Source organism: Zonotrichia leucophrys, unplaced genomic scaffold (genome assembly GCF_028769735.1).
Source record: "Zonotrichia leucophrys gambelii isolate GWCS_2022_RI unplaced genomic scaffold, RI_Zleu_2.0 Scaffold_175_98730, whole genome shotgun sequence".
Taxonomy (NCBI): Eukaryota; Metazoa; Chordata; class Aves; order Passeriformes; family Passerellidae; genus Zonotrichia; species Zonotrichia leucophrys.
The window spans coordinates 1-18,821 of NW_026992380.1; the positions used below are offsets into that span (position 1 = coordinate 1).

Genomic DNA, 18,821 nt, shown 5'->3' on the forward strand with positions numbered 1-18,821 from the left:
CCCCCCAGGTTCCACATCAACCTGCAGGTGGGGACGTGGTGCTGCACCTGAACCCCTCCAAACACCCCAAAATCCCCCCAAACACCCCAAAACACCCCCAAAAACACCCCAAAACACCCCAAAATCCCCCCCCAAACACCCCCAAACACCCCAAAACACCCCAAAAACGCTCCAAACCCCCCCAGGTTCAACATCAACCTGCGTGTGGGCCTGCTGGGGACGTGGTGCTGCACCTGAACCCCCAAAACACCCAAAATTCCCCCCAAACACCCCAAATCCTCCCAAACACCCCAAAACCCCCCCCAAACACCCCAAACACCCCAAATCCCCCCCAAACACGCCAAAAATGCTCCCAAACCCCCCCAGGTTCAACATCAACCTGCGTGTGGGCCCTGCTGGGGACGCGGTGCTGCACCTGAACCCCTCCAAACACCTCAAAATCCCCCCAAAACCCCCCAAAAACACCCCCAAACACCCCAAACCCCCCCAAACCCCCCCAAACACCCCAAAAATCCCCCCAGGTTCAACATCAACCTGCGTGTGGGCCCTGCTGGGGACGTGGTGCTGCACCTGAGCCCCTCCAAACCCCCCAAAATCCCCCCCAAAACACCCCAAAACACCCCAGACACCCCAAAAATCCCCCCAAATGCCCCCCAAACACCCCAAAACCCCCCCAGGTTCAACATCAACCTGCGTGTGGGCCCTGCTGGGGACGAGGTGCTGCACCTGAACCCCTCCAAACACCCAAACCTCCAAAACCCCCCCAAACACCCCAAACCCATCCAAAATCGCCCCAAACACCCCAAATCCCCCCCAAATCCCCCCCAAACACCCCAAATTCGCCCCCAAACCCCCCCAGGTTCAACATCAACCTGCGTGTGGGCCCTGCTGGGGACGTGGTGCTGCACCTGAACCCCCTCAAACACCCCCAAATCCCCCCTAAACACCCCAAAACACCCCCAGACACCCAAAAATCCCCCAAATCCTCCCCAAACACCCCCAAAATCACCCCCAAATCCCCCCAAACACCCCAAATTCGCCCCCAAACCCCCCCAGGTTCAACATCAACCTTTGGGTGGGCCCTGCTGGGGACGTGGTGCTGCACCTGAGCCCCTCCAAACTCCCCAAAATCCCCCCCAAACACCCCCAAACCCCCCCAAATCCCCCCCAAACACCCCAAAAATCCCCCCAGGTTCAACATCAACCTGCGCGTGGGCCCTGCTGGGGACGTGGTGCTGCACGTGAACCCCAGGGTGGACCAGGCCAACGCCGTGGTGAGGAATTCCTTCCTGGGTGACTCGTGGGGCCAGGAGGAGAGGGAGCTGCCCTGCACCAGCCCCTTCCTGCGCGACCGCTACTTCGATGTGAGAGGGGATTTGGGGTGCTCAGAGGGGATTTGGGGTCCTCAGAGGGGGTTTGGGTGGGATTTGGGGTGCTCAGAGGGGATTTGGGTGGGATTTGGGGTGCTCAGAGGGGGTTTGGGTGGGATTTGGGGTCCTCAGATGGGTTTTGGAGGGGGTTTGGGTGGGATTTGGAGTCTTCAGATGGGTTTTAGAGGGGGTTTGGGTGGGATTTGGGGTGCACAGAGTGGGTTTGGATGGGATTTGGGGTCTTCAGATGGGTTTTGGAGGGGGTTTGGGTGGGATTTGGGGTGCACAGAGGGGTTTTGGGTGCCAGGGTTTGGTGGTTGGGGTCACAGAGGGGTTTGGAGGGGATTTGGGATCCTTAGAGGGGGTTTGGGGGTCATGGGGAGGGAAGCAGGGTGAGATTTGAGGTCCTCAGAGTGGGTTTGGGTGGGATTTGGGGTCTTCGGAGGGGGTTTGGGGTCCTCAGAGGGGGTTTGGGTGGGATTTGGGGTCTTCGGAGGGGGTTTGGGTGGGATTTGGGGTCCTCAGAGTGGGTTTGGGTGGGGTTTGGTGTCCTCAGAGGGGCTTGGAGGGGGTTTGAGGTCCTGGGGAGGGGGCACAGGGTAGGATTTGGGATCTGGGGTGACTTTGAGGGTCTCTGAGGTGACTTTGAGGGTCCCTGGGGTGACTTTGGGAGTCTCCGGGGTAACTCTGAGGGTCTCTGAGGTGACTTTTGGGGTCTCTGGGGTAACTCTGGGTGTCCCTGGGATGATTTTGGGGGTCTCTGAGGTGACAGCCTCCTCTTTGTGCCCTATTCCCCCTCCAGCTTTCGATCCGCTGTGGCAACGATCGCTTCAAGGTGTTTGCCAATGGGCGGCCGCTCTTCGATTACAAGCACCGGGTGCCAGCCGGGCCCCACGTGAATGTGCTGGAGATCGAGGGCGATGTGGTCCTGTCCTATGTCCATTTCTGACCCACACAAGTGTCCTGGCACTGCCCAATAAGTGCCCTGGAACAGCCCTGTTACAGCCCCATAGCTGCCTGCAATTGCCCCAGAACTGCCCTGTGATTGCCCCATAACTGCCCCCCTCAATTGCCCCCCAATTGTCCTCTCCCAACACTGACCTCAATAAAGCTTTTACTGCTGCAGCTCGGGAGACTTGTGGGGAAAATGGGTGGGGAAGGTGAAGAGAAAAGAAGGAAATGTGAGGGGAAAAGAGGGAAATGTGAGGAGAGAAAAGGGTGGGAATCGTGAGGGGAAAATGGGTGGAGAACCTGAGGGGAGAAGAGAGGAAAATGTGAGGGGAGAAAAGGCGAGGAAATGTGAAGGGAAAAGAGAGGGAAGTGTGAGGGGAAAAGAGAGAGAAGTGTGAAGGGAAAAGAGAGGGAAATGTGAGGGGGGGAAAGGGGAGAACGGAGGGGAGAAGAGAGAAACGTGAGGGGAGAAAAGGGCGGGAAACGTGAGGGGAGAAAAGGGCGGGAAACGTGAGGGGAGAAAAGGGCAGGAAACCTGAGGGGACAAGAGAGAAATGGGAGGGGAGAAAAGAGAAAAATGGGAGGGGAGAAAAGAGAGGTAAGTGAGGGGAAAAGGGAGGGAAATGTGAGGGGACAAGAGAGAAATGTAAGGGGGAAAAGGGCAGGAATCATGAGGGGAGAAAAGGGTGGGAACCGTGAGGAGAAAAGGGAGGGAAATGTGAGGGGAAAAGGGGGTGAAATGTGAGGGGAAAAGAGAGAAATGTGAAGGGAAAAGAGAGGTAAACGTGAGGGGAGAAGAGAGACAAATGTGAGGGGAAAAAGGGCGAGAATCGTGAGGGGAGAAAAGGGCAGGAATCATGAGGGGAGGAGAAAAATGTGAGGGGAGAAGGGAGGGAAATGTGAAGGGAGATATGAGGGGAAAAGTGAGAGAAATGTGAGGAGTAAAGAGAGGGAAATGTGAAGGGAGAAAAGGGCATGAATGGTGAGGGCAAAGAGACAGAAATGTGAGGAGAAAAGAGAGAATCGTGAGGGGAAAAAAGGGCGGGAATCGTGAGGGGAGAAAAGGGTGGGAAAATGTGAAGGGAGAAAAGAGAATTGTGAGGGGAAAACGGCAAGAATCGTGAGGGGAAAAAGAGAGGTAAATGTGAGGGGAAAAGGGTGGGGATTGTGAAGGGGTAAGTGGGAAATGTGAGGGGAAAAGGGAGGCAAACATGAGGGGAGAAGAGAGAGAAATATGAGGGGAGGAAAAAGTGGGAATCGTGAGGGGAGAAAAGAGCGTGAATCATGAAGGGAAAAGGGAGAGAAATGTGAGGAGAAGACAGAAGGAAACGTGAGGGGAAGAGAGAGGGAAATGTGAGAGGAAAAGGGAAAGATATGTGAGGGGGAAAGGGGGGAAACCATGACCCTCCAGGAGCTCCCTGGGACCCCTCAAAAGCGCCCAGGATCCCCTGGCCCTTTACTGACCCCTCCACTGCCTTCCCAGTTCACCCTGACACTGACCCAACTGCAATCCCAGCACAATCCAGTACGGTTCCAGTACAATCCAGTACGGTTCCTGTACAATCCCAGTACGGTTCCAGTACAATCCAGTACGGTTCCAGTACAATCCCAGCACAATCCAGTACGGTTCCAGTACAATCCCAGTACAACCCCAGTGCGGTCTCACTGTCCTTCCTGTACAATTCCAGTAAGATCAGCTGCAATCCCAGTTTGTCCCAGTCCCTCCCAGCACAGTCCCTCCATTCCCGCCCCAGTTCAGCCCAGTTCAGCCTGACGCTGACCTAACTACAATCCCAGTATGATCCAGTACGGTTCCAGTACAATCCCAGTACAACCCCAGTACAATCCAGTACGGTTCCAGTACAATCCCAGTACAATCCCAGTATGATCCAGTACGGTTCCAGTACAATCCCAGCACAATCCCAGTACAATCCAGTACAACCCCAGTACAATCCAGTACGGTTCCAGTACAACCCCAGTGCGGTCTCACTGTCCTTCCTGTACAAACCCAGTATAATCCCAGTATGATCAGCTACAATCCCAGTTTGTCCCAGTCCCTCCATTCCCGTCCCAGTTCGGGACACCGCCCATATCGGAAGTGGGCGTGGCTAAAGCAGTGGGCGTGACCGAAATACACGCACGCGCTCTCGCTCTGTGGGCGTGGCCAGAGAGCAGGAGCGAACCGGAAGTGGCCGTGACGTCCCTTCCGGAGGAGCCGCGAACATGGCGCTGTTCGAGCAGATGCGGGCGAACGTGGGGAAACTGCTGCGGGGCATCGACCGGTACTGGGAGCACTGGGAGGGACTGGGAGGGGATTGGGAACGGACTGGGGGGGGACTGGGAGGGGATTGGGGGGGACTGGGAGGGACTGGGAGGGTACTGGGAGGGGATTGGGGGGCCCTGATGGGATCTTAGGTGTGTAAAGGGGATCCCAGGTGTGTAAAGGGAGATGCCAGGTGTGCCCCAGGTGTGTAAAGGGGATCCCAGGTATGTCATGGAAGGTCCCACGTGTGTCCCAGGTGTGTAAAGGGGGGTCCCAGGTGTGTAAAGAGGGATCCCAGGTGTGTAAAGGGACGTCCCAGGTGTGTCCAGGTGTGTAAAGAGGGATCCCAGGTGTGTCCCAGGTGTGTAAAGGGAGGTCCCAGGTGTGTAAAGGAGGTCCCAGGTGTGCCCAGGTGTGTAAAGGGGATCCCGGCTATGTAAAGGGGATCCCAGGTGTGTCCCAGGTGTGTAAAGGGGTTCCTAGGTGTGTAAAGGGACATCCCGGGTGTGTCCAGGTGTGCCCAGGTGTGTAAAGGGGATCCCAGGTGTGTCACAGGTGTGTAAAGGGGATCCCAGGTATGTCATGGAAGGTCCCAGTTGTGTTCCAGGTGTGTAAAGGTCCCAGGTGTGTAAAGGGACGTCCCAGGTGTCTCCAGGTGTGCCCAGGTGTGTAAAGAGGGATCCCAGGTGTGTCCCAGGTGTGTAAAGGGGATCCCAGGTGTGTAAAGGGACGTCCCAGGTGTGTCCCAGGTGTGTCCCAGGTTTGCCCAGGTGTGGCCCAGGTGTGTCACTCCCTCCCAGGTACAACCTTGAGAACCTGGCCATGCTGGAGCTGTACATGGGGGGGCTGGGATGATTCTGGGTGTGCCCAGGTGTGTCCCAGGTGTGTAATGGGTGTGTCCCAGGTGTGTCCCAGGTGTGTCACGGGTGTGTCTCACACAGGTACAACCCCGAGAACCTGGCCACGCTGGAGCTGTACAATGGGGGGCTGGGGTGTGTAATGGGTGTGCCCAGGTGTGTCCCAGGTGTCCCAGGTGTGTCCCAGGTGTGTCTCACACAGGTACAACCCCGAGAACCTGGCCACGCTGGAGCTGTACAGTGGGGGGGCTGGGATGATTCTGGGTGTGCCCAGGTGTGTCCCAGGTGTGCCCAGGTGTGTAATGGGTGTGTCCCAGGTGTGTCCCAGGTGTGTCACAGGTGTGTCTCACACAGGTACAACCCCGAGAACCTGGCCACGCTGGAGCGCTACGTGGAGACGCAGGCCAAGGAGAACGCCTACGACCTGGAGGCCAACCTGGCCGTGCTGAAGCTGTGAGAGCACCTGGGGGGGGAACTTGGGGGGCTCAGAGGGGATTTTGGGGTGCTCAAGGTGAATTTTGGGGTGCTCAGGGTGGATTTTGGGGTCCCAGATCTCACCTGGGCTCACCTGTGCAGGTACCAGTTTGGGGAGCACAGGGTGGGGATTTGGGGGGCTCAGGGAGGGTTTGGGGGGCTCAGGGAGGATTTTGGGGTGCTCAGGGAGGATTTTGGGGGGCTCAAGGTGAATTTTGGGGTGCTCAGGGTGGATTTTGGGGTCCCAGATCTCACCTGGGCTCACCTGTGCAGGTACCAGTTTGGGGAGCTCAGGGAGGGATTTGGGGGGCTCCAGGGGGCTCAGGAGGATTTTGGGGGTTCAGGGTGGGATTTTGGGTGCTCAAGGTGAATTTTGGGGTGCTCAGGGTGGATTTTGGGGTCCCAGATCTCACCTGGGCTCACCTGTGCAGGTACCACTTTGCGGAGCTCAGGGGGGGATTTGGGGGGCTCAGGAGGATTTTGGGGAGCTCAGGGAGGGATTTGGGGGGCTCAGGAGGATTTTGGGGTTCAGGGTGGGTTTTGGGGTGCTCAGGGTGGATTTTGGGGTCCAGACTTCACCTGGGCTCACCTGTGCAAGGTACCCAGTTTGCAGAGCTCATGGGTGGGGTTTGGGGGCTCAGAGGGGAATTTGGGGTGCTCAAGGTGAATTTTGGGGTGCTCAGGGTGGATTTTGGGGTCCCAGATCTCACCTGGGCTCACCTGTGCAGGTACCAGTTTGCAGAGCTCAGGGTGGGGATTTGGGGGGCTCAGGGAGGGATTTGGGGGCTCGGGGGCTCAGGAGGTTTTGGGGTGCTCAGGGTGGATTTTGGGGTGCTCAAGGTGAATTTTGGGGTGCTCAGGGTGGGATTTTGGGGTCCCAGATCTCACCTGGGCTCACCTGTGCAGGTACCAGTTCAACCCAGCGTTCTTCCAGACTGGGGTGACAGCGCAGATCCTGCTCAAGGCTCTCACCAACCTGCCCCACACCGACTTCACCCTCTGCAAGTGCATGATCGACCAGGCACACGTATCCTGGCACCCCAAAATATGGGGGACCCCAAAAATGGGACACCCCAAATCCAGAGAGAAACCCCCCCAAAAAAACCCCCAAATCCAGAGGGATTACCCCAAATGAACCACACCATCCTGGACAAGAACCCAAAATAACCCCAATCCAGGGAACCCAAATCCGAGTAACCACCCACAACCTACCATGGAAACCCCAAATTAATCCAAGTGGATGAGAAATTCCCCTTAAAAAATGGGACACCCCAAATCCAGGGAACCCCAAAATCCAGAGTAATCCCCTAAAAAACCCTCAAAATCCTGAGGAAAACCCCCAAAATTCAGAGGGGATTTCACCCTCTGCAAGTGCATGATCGACCAGGCACACGTATCCTGGACACCCCAAAATGAGGGGGACCCCAAAAATGGGACACCCCAAATCCAGAGAGAAACCCCCCCCAAAAAACCCCAAATCCAGAGCGAAAAACCCCAAAAAACCCCAAAATTCAGAGGGGATTTCACCCTGTGCAAGTGCATGATCGACCAGGCACACGTATCTTGGCACCCCAAATCTGGGGGGCACCCCAAATCCAGGGGAAACCCTCCTGGGAACCCCCCAATTCCATGGGGAACCCCAAATCCCATAAGGACCCCCCAAACCTCCCCAAGGACCCCCATTTTCCCTCTCTCCCCAGAGAGACCAAATCTGGCCTTTCTCCCCTCGAAATCCCCCCTAAATTCAAATTTTGGGGACCTGGGTGAGGGACATTTTTGGGGTTCAGCCCCAAAACTCCCCAATTTTACCCCAAATTTCCCCTTGACCCCCTAAATCTCAGCAAGAGGAGCGGCCCATCCGGCAGATCCTGTACCTGGGCGAGCTGCTGGAGACCTGCCACTTCCAGTCCTTCTGGGTGAGCCCCCCCAAAATTTGGGGGTCCCCAAAATCCTGGGGAGGGGTCCTGGAGACCAAGGGGGAGCCCTGAATGTGGGGGTGACCCCCCCAAATTCCTGCAGCAAGCGCTGGATGAGAACATGGAGCTGCTGGAGGGGATCACCGGCTTCGAGGACTCCGTCAGGAAATGTGAGGGGGATTTGGGGGGTCCTGGGGGGGGCTTTGGGGGTCCTGGAAGGTTTGGGGGGGGAGTTGGAGGGAATCTTGAGGGGGTTTTGGGGGTCCTGGAGGATTGAGGCTTTGGGAGGTTGGGGTCCTGAGGAGGTTTGGGGGCTGGAGGATCTTGAGGCTTTGGGGGCCTGGGAAGTTTTGGGGGTCCTGGAGGGGTTTGGAGGGAATCTTGAGGGGTTTTGGGGGTCCTGGAGGGAATCTTGAGGGGCTTTGGGGAGGTTTTGGGGGTCCTGGAGAGGCTTTGGGGGTCCTGGGAGGCTTTGGAGGGAATCTTAAGGGGCTTTGGAGGGGGGGGTGAGGTTTTGGGGAGCCTGGAGAGAATTTGGGCTTTGGAGGTTTTGGGGGGTCCTGGAGGGAATCGTGAGGGGGTTTGGGGAGGTTTTGGGGGGTCCTGGGGAGGTCTGGGGGTTCTGGAGGGAATCTCGAGGGGGTTTGGGGGTTCTGGAGGGAATCCTGAGGGAGGTTTTGGGGGTTCCTAGGGAGGTTTTGGGGGTCCTGGAGGAAATCTTGAGGGTCTTTGGGGAGGTTTTGGGGGTCCTGGGTTATTTTTAGGGCTGCTGGAGGAACCGGGGGTGATTCAGGGGGATTTGAGGGTCCCTGAGGGGTTTTGGGTGTGGTCTCTGGGAGGTTTCAGGGGGCTTGGAGGGAATCTTGAGGGGGGTTTTGGGGTCCTGGGTTATTTTTAGGGGTTCCTGAAAGAACCTGGGGGTGCTTTAGGGGAGTTTTGGGGTCCAGAGGAGTCCTGGGAGAAGAACTGGAGCATCCTGGAGAGGATTTGTGACATCTTGGGGAGCTCCCAGGGGGTTGTTTGGGGGTCTGGAGGTTTTTGGGGGGTCCTGGGCAGTTTTGGGGGGCTCTGTGACATCCTGGGGGTCCCCACAGTCATTTGCCACGTGGTGGGGATCACGTACCAGCACATCGACCGCTGGCTGCTCGCCGAGATGCTGGGGGACCTCTCAGGTGAGGGGTTTGTCTTGGGGGCTCCCAGGGGGTTTGGGGTCTTGGGGTTGGGGGGTCCCGGGGTTTGGGGGCTCGTGGGTTTGGGGGTCCTGGTGGGGTTGGGTCCCAGGTGGGATTTGGGGGGTCCCTGGTGGGGTTTGGGGGTCCCTGATGGGATTTGGGGGTCCCTGGTGGGGTTTGGGGGTCCCTGATGGGGTTTGGGGGTCCCTGGTGGGGTTTGGTGGGGGTGGGGGTCCCAGGTGGGGTTTGGGGGTCCTGGGGGTTTGGGGTCCAGGTGTAATTTGGGTTCTGGAGGGAGCTTGGGAGGGTCCTTGAGGGTTTTGGGGAGCGCTGGGGGGGGTTTTGGGGGTCCTGTGATGAGGTTTGGGGGGTCCTGGGGAGGTGCAAGAGGGTCTGGAAGGCTCTGGGGGGGTTTTGGGGGTCCCTAGGGGGTGTCCAAGCCCCCCCAGACCCCATTGTCCCCCCCCCAGAGTCACAGCTGAGGGTGTGGATGAGCAAATACGGATGGACAGAGCCAGAACCGGGGCGGATCCTCATCTCCAACCAGGAGGAGAACATCAAACCCAAGAACATCGTGGAGAAAATCGACTTTGACAGTGGGTTGGGGGTCCTGAGGGGGATTTGGGGCATCCTGGTGGGAGTTTGGGGACGTTTTGAGGGGTCCTTAGGGGATTTTGGGAGGATACAGGGAGATCCCATGGAGATTTTGGGGTCCTGGAGGAGATTTGGGGGTCTGGGGAGGGATACAGGAGGGTCCTGGGGGTGTCTGAGGAGTTTTGGATGGGTTTTGGGGGTCTGGGAGGGGGATACAGGAGAGGCCCAGGGGTGTCATGAGGAGTTTTGGATGGGTTTTGGGGGTCTGGGGGGGGATACAGGAGAAGCCCAGGGGTGTCTGAGGGAGATTGGAAGCACAGTGGTGTCTTTGCTCCCCTCCATCTCACCTGTTTTCCTCCCAGGTGTGTCCAGCATCATGGCGTCCTCTCTCTGAGCCCCTCAAAAGCGAGCCCTCAACACCGACCCCCCCAATTCCAGCCCCCCAACCCTGATCCTGCCCAGTTTAACCAGTAAAGAGGCTTCAAAGTGGAACTGGGCTCGTTCTTGGAGCCGTCAAAATGGAGGGGGGGGTTCTGAGGGGAGGTGGGCGTGGCTTTGAGTGGGCGCGGCTTGAGTGCGCTGGGCGTGGTTTAACGCTGTTATGGGCGTGGTCTCGGCTCCGTGAGGGCGGTGGGTGTGGCGACGGGCGTGGCCATTGTGGCGCCTGAGGGCGGTGGGCGTGGCTCCGCCCAGCCCGTGCGCGCGCGGCGCGGTGGGCGCGGCCTGGGCGGCGGCGCGTGCGCAGTCGGGGCGCGGGTGGGGGGGCAGATTCGGGTCCGTGTCGCTGGCGCGTCCTCCGCCTGTCGCGACATCAGGGCGGCGATAATGGTGGATTACCACAGCACGGGGCAACCCCACCCGTACGGCGGGAACGGGCCCGGCCCCAATGGAGACTACATGGCCCAAGAGGACGATTGGGATCGGGATCTACTCCTGGACCCCGCCTGGGAGAAGCAGCAGCGCAAGGTGGGGGGGAGCTGGGGGGGTCACTGAGGGGGGATCGTGAGGGGCTGAGGGGTCCCTGAGGAGATTTCACAGCCTGAGGGGTCTGGAGGGCTTGAGGGGTCTCTGAGGGGTCCCAGAGCGCGGGGCAGGGGGATCTGGGGGGTCCATGAGGGATTCTGGAGTGTCTGAGGGGTCCCTGAGGGGATCTCTGAGGGATCTTGGGGTGTCTGAGGGGATCCTGAGGTGTCTGAGGGGATCCATGAGGGATTTCGGGGTATCTGAGAGGTCCCTGAGGGGTCTTGGAGTGACTGAGAGATCCCTGAGGGGATCCATGAGGGATCTTGGCATGTCTGAGGGGATCCATGAGGGATCCTGGGACATCTGAGGGGATCCGTGAGGGATCTTGTCCCTGAGGAGATCTGTGAGGGATCCTGAGGTGTCTGAGGGGATCCATGAGGGGATCCTGGGGTTCCTGAGGGGATCCGTGAGGAATTTCCGGGTGTCTGGATGGTTCCTGAGGGGATCCGTGAGGGATCCTGAGGTCCCTGAGTAGATTCGAGTCTGAGGGGTTCCTTTGAGGAGCCCCTGAGGGGATCCGTGAGGGATCCTGGGGTTCTTGAGGGGATCCATGAGGGATTTCGGGGTGTTTGAGGGGTCTCTGAGGGGATCCATGAGGGATCCTGAGGTCTCTGAGGGGATTTCAGTCTGAGGGGTCCCTGCGGGGACCGGGGGTGTCCCTGAGGGAATTCATGAGGGATCCCAGCCCGGGACAGGGAGGTTTGGGGGGCCTGGGGCGTTCCTTGAGGGGTCTGGGGGGCTCTGAAGGGGCACAGGAGCCTCCCTGAGGGCTCCCAGCCGGGACAGGGACACCTGAGGGCTCTCAGCACCTTTTGGGGGCATCCCTGAGGGGTCTGAGGGGGCTCAGGGTGTTCCCGGAAGGTCCGAGCTGGGTCTGGGGGTGAATCAGGAATTTTGGGGGGTCCCTGAGTGGGGTCAGAGGGGGAGAGACCCCCGGAACTGGGTGAGGGGGACACTTTGGGGACCCCCAGAGCTGTGTTTGGGGGGCAATGTCACACCTGAGGATTGAGAGCTGAACTTTGGGCACTCCCAGAGCTGTGTTTGAGGTGGGAATATCACACCTGAGGATTGAGGGCTGAATTTCAGGGATCCCCAGAACTGTATTTGGGGGAGATTATGACACCTGAGAGGTGAGGGCTGAACTTTGAGGGGGGACTACCACACCTGAGGATTGAGGGCTGAATTTCGGGGACCCCCAGATGTGTGTTTGAGGGGGGATATCACACCTGAGGAGTGAGAGCTGAACTTTGGGGCGCTGTATTTGAAGGGGGTACCACACCTGAGGATTGAGGGCTGAACTTTGGGGTGCTGTATTTGATTGAGGGCAGAATTTTGGGAACGCCGAGGGATTTTCTCAGTTCCCTGGGGGTGTCCGGAGGTTTTTCCCCCCCAATTCCGGCTGCAGAAGCTTCCGGAGAGCGGCGGGACGGGATAAAGGGCACCGGGGAAAGGGGGGGATCGCTGGGATCCGCCGGGATCCACCGGGATCCACCGGGATCCGCCGCCTTCCCGGGAGATGGCGAACACCGGGGGGGTCCCTCCCATCGCCCCCTCCCCAAATGAACCCCGGGCCCACCCTCGGGCGTGGGAACGGCCGGGACTGGGAGGGGCCGGCCCGGAATTCCGAGCGGGCGCCGGAGGGTTCCGGGTTAATCATCGCTGGAGACGGGCGGAACTGCGGGCTGGGGAGGGTTCCTGGGCTGGGGGAGAATTCCTGCGCTTTGGGGAGAATTCCTGCACTTTGGGGTTCCATTCCTGCAGTTTGGGGTGAACTCCCGGCTCGGGGCAGTTCCTGGGCTTGGGGAGAATTCCTGCAGTTTGGGGAGAATTCCTGCAGTTTGGGGTTCCATTCCTGCAGTTTGGGGTTCCATTCCTGCACTTTGGGGAGAATTCCTGCACTTTGGGGAGAATTCCTGAAGTTTGGGGTTCCATTCCTGAAGTTTGGGGTTCCATTCCTGCACTTTGGGGAGAATTCCTGCACTTTGGGGTTCCATTCCTGCAGTTTGGGGTGAACTCCCGGCTCGGGGCAGTTCCTGTGCTGGGGGAGAATTCCTGCAGTTTGGGGAGAATTCCTGCACTTTGGGGTTCCATTCCTGCACTTTGGGGTTCCATTCCTGCACTTTGGGGAGAATTCCTGAAGTTTGGGGTTCCGTTCCTGCAGTTTGGGGTTCCATTCTGGCAGTTTGGGGTTCCTTTCCCTCAGTTTGGGGTGAACTCCCGGCTCGGGGCAGTTCCTGGGCTTGGGGAGAATTCCTGAAGTTTGGGGACAATTCCTGAAGTTTGGGGACAATTCCTGAAGTTTGGGGTTCCGTTCTGGCAGTTTGGGGTGAATTCCCTCAGTTTGAGATGTATTCCTGTGTTTGGGGTGAACTCTCGGCTCGGGGAGAGTTCCTGGGTTTGGGGAGAATTCCTGAATTTTGGGGTTCCATTCCCGCACTTTGGGGTGAATTCCCTCAATTTGGTGTGTATTCCTGTGTTTGGGGTTCCATCCCCAGATTTGGGGTGAATTCCCTCAGTTTGGGGTCAATTCCTGCATTTTAGGGTTCCATTCCCACAGTTTGGAGTGAATTCCCACAGTTTGGGGTTCCATTCCCACAATTTGGGGTTCCATTCCCTCATTTTGGGATGAATTCCCACAGTTTGAGGTTCCATTCCTGCACTTTGGGGTGAATTCCCTCAATTTGGGGTTCCATTCCCACAGTTTGTGGTTCCATTCCCTCATTTTGGGGTGAATTCCCTCAGTTTTGGGTTCCATCCCCTGAGTTCTCCCTGAGTTTCGTGTTCACTCCCCGTGCCTTGGTTAAATTCCGAGTTTTGCTGTAAATTCGAGTGAATTTCCCAATTCTGTGTTGAGTTCTGCACGTTTTGGGTGGAAATCCCTGAATTTTGGTTCAATCCCCTCCGGTTTGGGGTGAGCCCCCTGAATTTGGGGTGAATCCCCTCAGTTTTGGGGTGAATCCCCTCAGTTTTGGGGCTGAATTTTGGGGTGAATCCCCTCAGTTTTGGGGCTGAATTTGGGGTGAATCCCCTCAGTTTTGGGGCTGAATTTTGGGGTGAATCCCCTCAGTGTTGGGGCTGAATTTTGGGGTGAATCCCCTCAGTTTTGGGACTGAATTTTGGGGTGAATCCCCTCAGTTTTGGGGTGAATCCCCTCAGTTTTGGGGCTGAATTTGGGGTGAATCCCCTCAGTGTTGGGGCTGAATTTGGGGTGAATCCCCTCAGTTTTGGGGTGAATCCCCTCAGTGTTGGGGCTGAATTTTGGGGTGAATCCCCTCAGTTTTGGGGTGAATCCCCTCAGTTTTGGGGTGAATCCCCTCAGTTTTGGGACTGAATCCCATCAGTTCTGGGACTGAATTTTGGGGTGAATCCCCTCAGTTTTGGGGTGAATTTGGGGTGAATCCCCTCAGTTTTGGGGTGAATCCCCTCAGTTCTGGGACTGAATTTTGGGGTGAATCCCCTCAGTGTTGGGGCTGAATTTGGGGTGAATCCCCTCAGTGTTGGGGTGAATCCCCTCAGTTCTGGGACTGAATTTTGGGGTGAATCCCCTCAGTTCTGGGACTGAATTTTGGGGTGAATCCCCTCAGTGTTGGGGTGAATCCCCTCAGTGTTGGGGTGAATCCCCTCAGTTCTGGGGCTGAATTTTGGGGTGAATCCCTCAGTGTTGGGGTGAATTTTGGGGTGAATCCCCTCAGTGTTGGGGCTGAATTTTGGGGTGAATCCCCTCAGTTTTGGGACTGAATCCCCTCAGTGTTGGGACTGAATTTTGGGGTGAATCCCCTCAGTTTTGGGGTGAATCCCCTCAGTTTTGGGGCTGAATTTTGGGGTGAATCCCCTCAGTTTTGGGGCTGAATTTGGGGTGAATCCCCTCAGTTTTGGGACTGAATTTTGGGGTGAATCCCCTCAGTTTTGGGACTGAATTTTGGGGTGAATCCCCTCAGTTTTGCGGTGAATCCCCTCAGTTTTGGGGTGAATCCCCTCAGTTCTGGGGCTGAATTTTGGGGTGAATCCCCTCAGTTTTGGGGTGAATCCCCTCAGTTTTGGGCTGAATTTTGGGGTGAATCCCCTCAGTTTTGGGGCTGAATTTGGGGTGAATCCCCTCAGTTTTGGGGTGAATCCCCTCAGTTTTGGGGTGAATCCCCTCAGTTTTGGGGCTGAATTTTGGGGTGAATCCCCTCAGTTTTGGGGCTGAATTTGGGGTGAATCCCCTCAGTTTTGGGGCTGAATTTGGGGTGAATCCCCTCAGTTTTGGGGTGAATCCCCTCAGTGTTGGGGCTGAATTTGGGGTGAATCCCCTCAGTTTTGGGGTGAATCCCCTCAGTGTTGGGACATTTTGGGGATCCCTGACATTGCCGTGCTTCCCTGCGGTTTCCAGGTTTTTCCCACAAAAACCCGGGCTAAGTTCGATTATTTTTGGCACAGGAAGCGCGGCGTGAGCTTCCTCCTCCTCTTCCTCCTCCTCTTCCTCCTCCTCCTGCATTCCCGGCGCTTCCCACGTTTCCTGTTGCTTCTCCTTTGCCCAAAATGCGAATTTTTCTCAGGATTTGGTGCTGAATTCCCGGCAATGCCGGAGCATGGCCGAGCTGTGCCCCGGGGGTTAATTAGGTGTTAATTAACGAGCGGAATTTTGGGATTGTCCAAATCCCTCCTCCTGGTTTTTGGGCATTCATTTGGAATTCGCTTTCCCAGCGCTGGAATTCCGAGCGTCCCAAAGCCTCCCTGGGGTGGGGATGGGGAGGATTCGCCTCTGGAATTCTCTGGAATTCCAACGATGCGGGAGAGCGGAACGCGGGCCCTGCAGCGTCCGTCCGTCCGTCTGTCTGTCTGTCTGTCTGTCTGTCTGTCTGTCTTTCCTCCTCCCAACCCACCAAACCAGAATTCAGTGCTTTTCAGGTCTGTCCGTCTGTCCGTCCTTCCTTCCTTTCTTCCTCCCCAAACCCACCAAAACCCAGAATTTCAGGTGCTTTTCAGGTCTCTCCGTCTGTCTATCCTTTCCTTCCTTTCCTTCCTTTCCTTCCTTTCCTTCCTTTCCTTCCTTTCCTTCCTTTCCTTCCTTTCCTTCCTCCCCAAACCCACCAAAAACCCAGAATTTCAGGTCTGTCCGTCTGTCTGTCCTTTCCTTCCTTTCCTTCCTCCCCAAACCCACCAAAACCCCAGAATTTCAGGTGTTTTTCAGGTCTGTCCGTCTGTCTGTCTGTCTGTCCGTCCTTCCTGCCCAAACCCACCAGCAAACCCAGAATTTCAGGTGCTTTTCAGGTCTGTCCGTCTGTCTGTCCTTTCCTTCCTTTCCTTCCTCCTTCCTTTCCTTCCCTTCCTTCCTTTCCTTCCTTTCCTTCCTTTCCTTCCTTTCCTTCCTTCCCTTCCTTCCTTTCCTTCCTTTCCTTCCTTTCCTTCCTTTCCTTTCCTTCCTTTCCTTCCTTCCTTCTTCCTTCCCTTCCTTCCTGCCCAAACCCACCAAAAACCCAGAATTTCAGGTGCTTTTCAGGTCTGTCCGTCTGTCTGTCCTTTCCTTCCTTTCCTTCCTCCCCAAACCCACCAAAAAACCCAGAATTTCAGGTGGTTTTCAGGTCTGTCTGTCTGTCCTTCCTTTCCTTCCTTTCTGTCCTCCCCAAACCCACCAGCAAACCCAGAATTTCAGGTCTGTCCGTCTGTCTGTCCTTTCCTTCCTCCCCAAACCCACCAAAACCCCAGAATTTCAGGTGCTTTTCAGGTCTGTCCGTCTGTCTGTCTTTCCTTCCTCCCCAAACCCACCAAAAACCCAGAATTTCAGGTGTTTTTCAGGTCTGTCCGTCTGTCTGTCCTTTCCTTTCCTTCCTTCCTTTCCTTCCTTTCCTTCCTTTCCTTTCCTTCAACCCCAAATCCACCAAAACCCCAGAATTTCAGGTGTTTTCCAGGTCTGTCCATCTGTCCTTCCTTTCCTTTCTTTCCTTCCTTCCTTTCCTTCCTTTCATTCCTCCCCAAACCCACCAGCAAACCCAGAATTTCAGGTCTGTCCGTCTGTCCGTCCTTTCCTTCCTTTCCTCCCCAAACCCACCAGCAAACCCAGAATTTCAGGTGTTTTTCAGGTCTGTCCGTCTGTCTGTCCTTTCCTTCCTTTCCTTCTTTTCCTTCTTTCCCTTCCTCCCCAAACCCACCAAAAACCCAGAATTTCAGGTGCTTTTCCTCCAGCAATTTTTGCCCTTTACAGTTGTTTTTCTTTCCATAAGAACTCAGGAATTTTTGCCCTAACCAGGTCTTTTTCCTCCAGGCATTTTTGCCCTTTACAGGTGTTTTTCCTCCTATAAAAACCCTGAATTTTTTGCCCTTTTCCAAGTGGTTTTCCTCCAGGAATTCTGCCCTATCCAGGTGTTTTTCCTCCCATAAAAACCCAGGAATTTTTGCCCTATCCAGGTGTTTTTCCTCCCATAAAAACCCAGGAATTTTTGCCCTATCCAGGTGTTTTTCCTCCTATAAAACCCAGTATTTTTTGCCCTATACAGTTATTTTTCTTTCCATAAAAACTCAGTATTTTTTGCCCCAAACAAGTATTTTTTCTTCCAGGAATTTTTGCCCTAACCAGGTGTTTTTCCTCCCATAAACCCCAGAAATTTTTGCCCTATACAGTTGTTTTTCTTTCCATAAAAAAATAGGATTTTTTGCCCTATCCAGGTGTTTTTCCTCCAGGAATTTTGCCCTATCCAGTTGTTTTTCCTCCCATAAAAACCTTGAAATTTTTGCCCTATCCAGGCATTTTTCTTTCCATAAAACCCCAGGAATTTCAGGTGTTTTTTGGGCCATTTCCAGTTCCTTTCCCTGCTCCTCATTTTGGGTTTATTTCTCTTTTTTCCCATTTTTGGGCCATTTCCAGCTCCTTTCCCCCCTCAATCTCAGCCCATCCTGTCACCAGCAGCGATTTTAGGGCAAGAAATCCCAGAATAAAACACAGGAAAGTTTTTCTGGCCTGGAAATCTCCTAAAATCCAATTTTTGGATGAGTTTTTGGGTGAATTTTGGATGAATTTTTTGGTTAATTTTGGGTGGATTTTGGATGAATTTTGGGTGAATTTTTGATGAATTTTTGGATGAATTTTTGGATGAATTTTTGGATGAATTTTTGGATGAATTTTTGGGTGAATTTTGAATAATTTTTGGGTGAATTTTGGATTAATTTTGGATGAAATTTTGGGTGAAATTTTTATGAATTTTTGGTGAAATTTTGGTGAATTTTTGGATTAATTTTTGATGAATTTTGGGTGAAATTTTTATGAATTTTGGATGAATTTTGGATGAATTTTGGATGAATTTTTGATGAATTCTGGCTGAATTTTTGATGAATTTTTGGGTGAATTTTTGATGAATTTTTGGTGAATTTTTGATGAATTTTGACTGGATTTTTTAATGAATTTTTGGCTGAATTTTTGATGAATTTTTGATGAATTTTTGATGAATTTTTGGGTGAATTTTGGGTGAGTTTTTGATTAATTTTGGGTGAATTTTTGGATGAATTTTTGGGTGAATTTTGAATAAATTTTGGGTGAATTTTGGATGAATTTTTGATGAATTTTTGGTGAATTTTGGATGAATTTTTGGTGAATTTTGGGTGAATTTTTGATGAATTTTTGGGTGAATTTTTGATGATTTTTTTGGGTGAATTTTAGGTGAATTTTGGATGAATTTTTGATGAATTTTGGATGAATTTTGGGTGAATTTTTGATGAATTTTTTTATGAATTTTGGATGAATTTTTTATGAATTTTTGGGTGAATTTTAGATTAATTTTTAATGAATTTTTGGATGAATTTTGGTGAATTTTTGGATGAATTTTGGTGAATTTTGGGCGTTGCCGCCGCTCCCCCATCGGGGCGGGGCCGCTGATCCCGCCTGGAATGCGGGCACGCCCTGCCCCACCTGGGCACCAAAAACACCCAAAAAACCCCCAAAAAACCCCAAAAAACCCCCAAAAAAACCCCCAAAAAACCCCAAATCCACCCAGTGTGAGGGACCCGGCCGGAATCTCCGCGTTTTTCCCGAAAAAGGGCAAAGAATGAGGAGAATTCCGAGCTCGGCCTCCCCCGGGAGCGGCCGATGCAGAGAGCGACAGAAACATCCAGAAAACAACAAAAACATCCAAAAAACAACGGGAAATGTGCAAAAAATGCAAGAAAATAACAGCAAAAATATCCAGAAAAACAACAGGAAAAATATAAAAAAACACCCAAAAAATAAC

At 54.4% G+C, this 18,821-nt stretch overlaps 3 protein-coding genes across 10 annotated transcripts in view; all 3 read left to right on the forward strand.

The window, feature by feature from the left end:
* Positions 1-1,192: 1,192 nt before the first annotated feature.
* On the forward strand, positions 1,193-2,450 carry LOC135461112 (galectin-4-like; the record flags this gene model as incomplete). The annotated part of the gene is made up of 2 exons (XM_064738101.1): positions 1,193-1,364; positions 2,173-2,450. Coding segments are annotated over 2 exons (319 nt in total), but the record flags the coding sequence as incomplete, so codon positions are not given.
* Positions 2,451-4,494: 2,044 nt separating this feature from the next.
* EIF3K (eukaryotic translation initiation factor 3 subunit K) lies at positions 4,495-10,089 on the forward strand. 2 transcript variants are annotated; one of them, XM_064738112.1, is made up of 8 exons: positions 4,495-4,603; positions 5,796-5,894; positions 6,822-6,942; positions 7,757-7,831; positions 7,935-8,001; positions 8,926-9,003; positions 9,474-9,599; positions 9,960-10,089. In XM_064738112.1, the coding sequence occupies exons 1-8, from the start codon at positions 4,545-4,547 to the stop codon at positions 9,989-9,991; spliced, it is 657 nt and encodes a 218-aa protein (XP_064594182.1). In that variant the 5' UTR covers positions 4,495-4,544; the 3' UTR covers positions 9,992-10,089. The 2 variants fall into 2 exon arrangements, with proteins under 2 accessions (XP_064594182.1, XP_064594183.1); XM_064738113.1 differs by lacking the exons at positions 4,495-4,603; positions 5,796-5,894; positions 6,822-6,942 and adding an exon at positions 7,423-7,473.
* A 248-nt stretch (positions 10,090-10,337) lies between these two features.
* Positions 10,338-18,821, forward strand: part of ACTN4 (actinin alpha 4) — a 62,788-nt gene continuing 54,304 nt past the window's right edge. For all 7 annotated transcript variants that reach the window (XM_064738103.1, XM_064738106.1, XM_064738105.1 and 4 more), the window contains exon 1: positions 10,338-10,563. In XM_064738103.1, the coding sequence (XP_064594173.1) occupies positions 10,423-10,563 (141 nt within the window). In that variant the 5' untranslated portion in view covers positions 10,338-10,422. The remainder of the gene's footprint in view (positions 10,564-18,821) is intronic.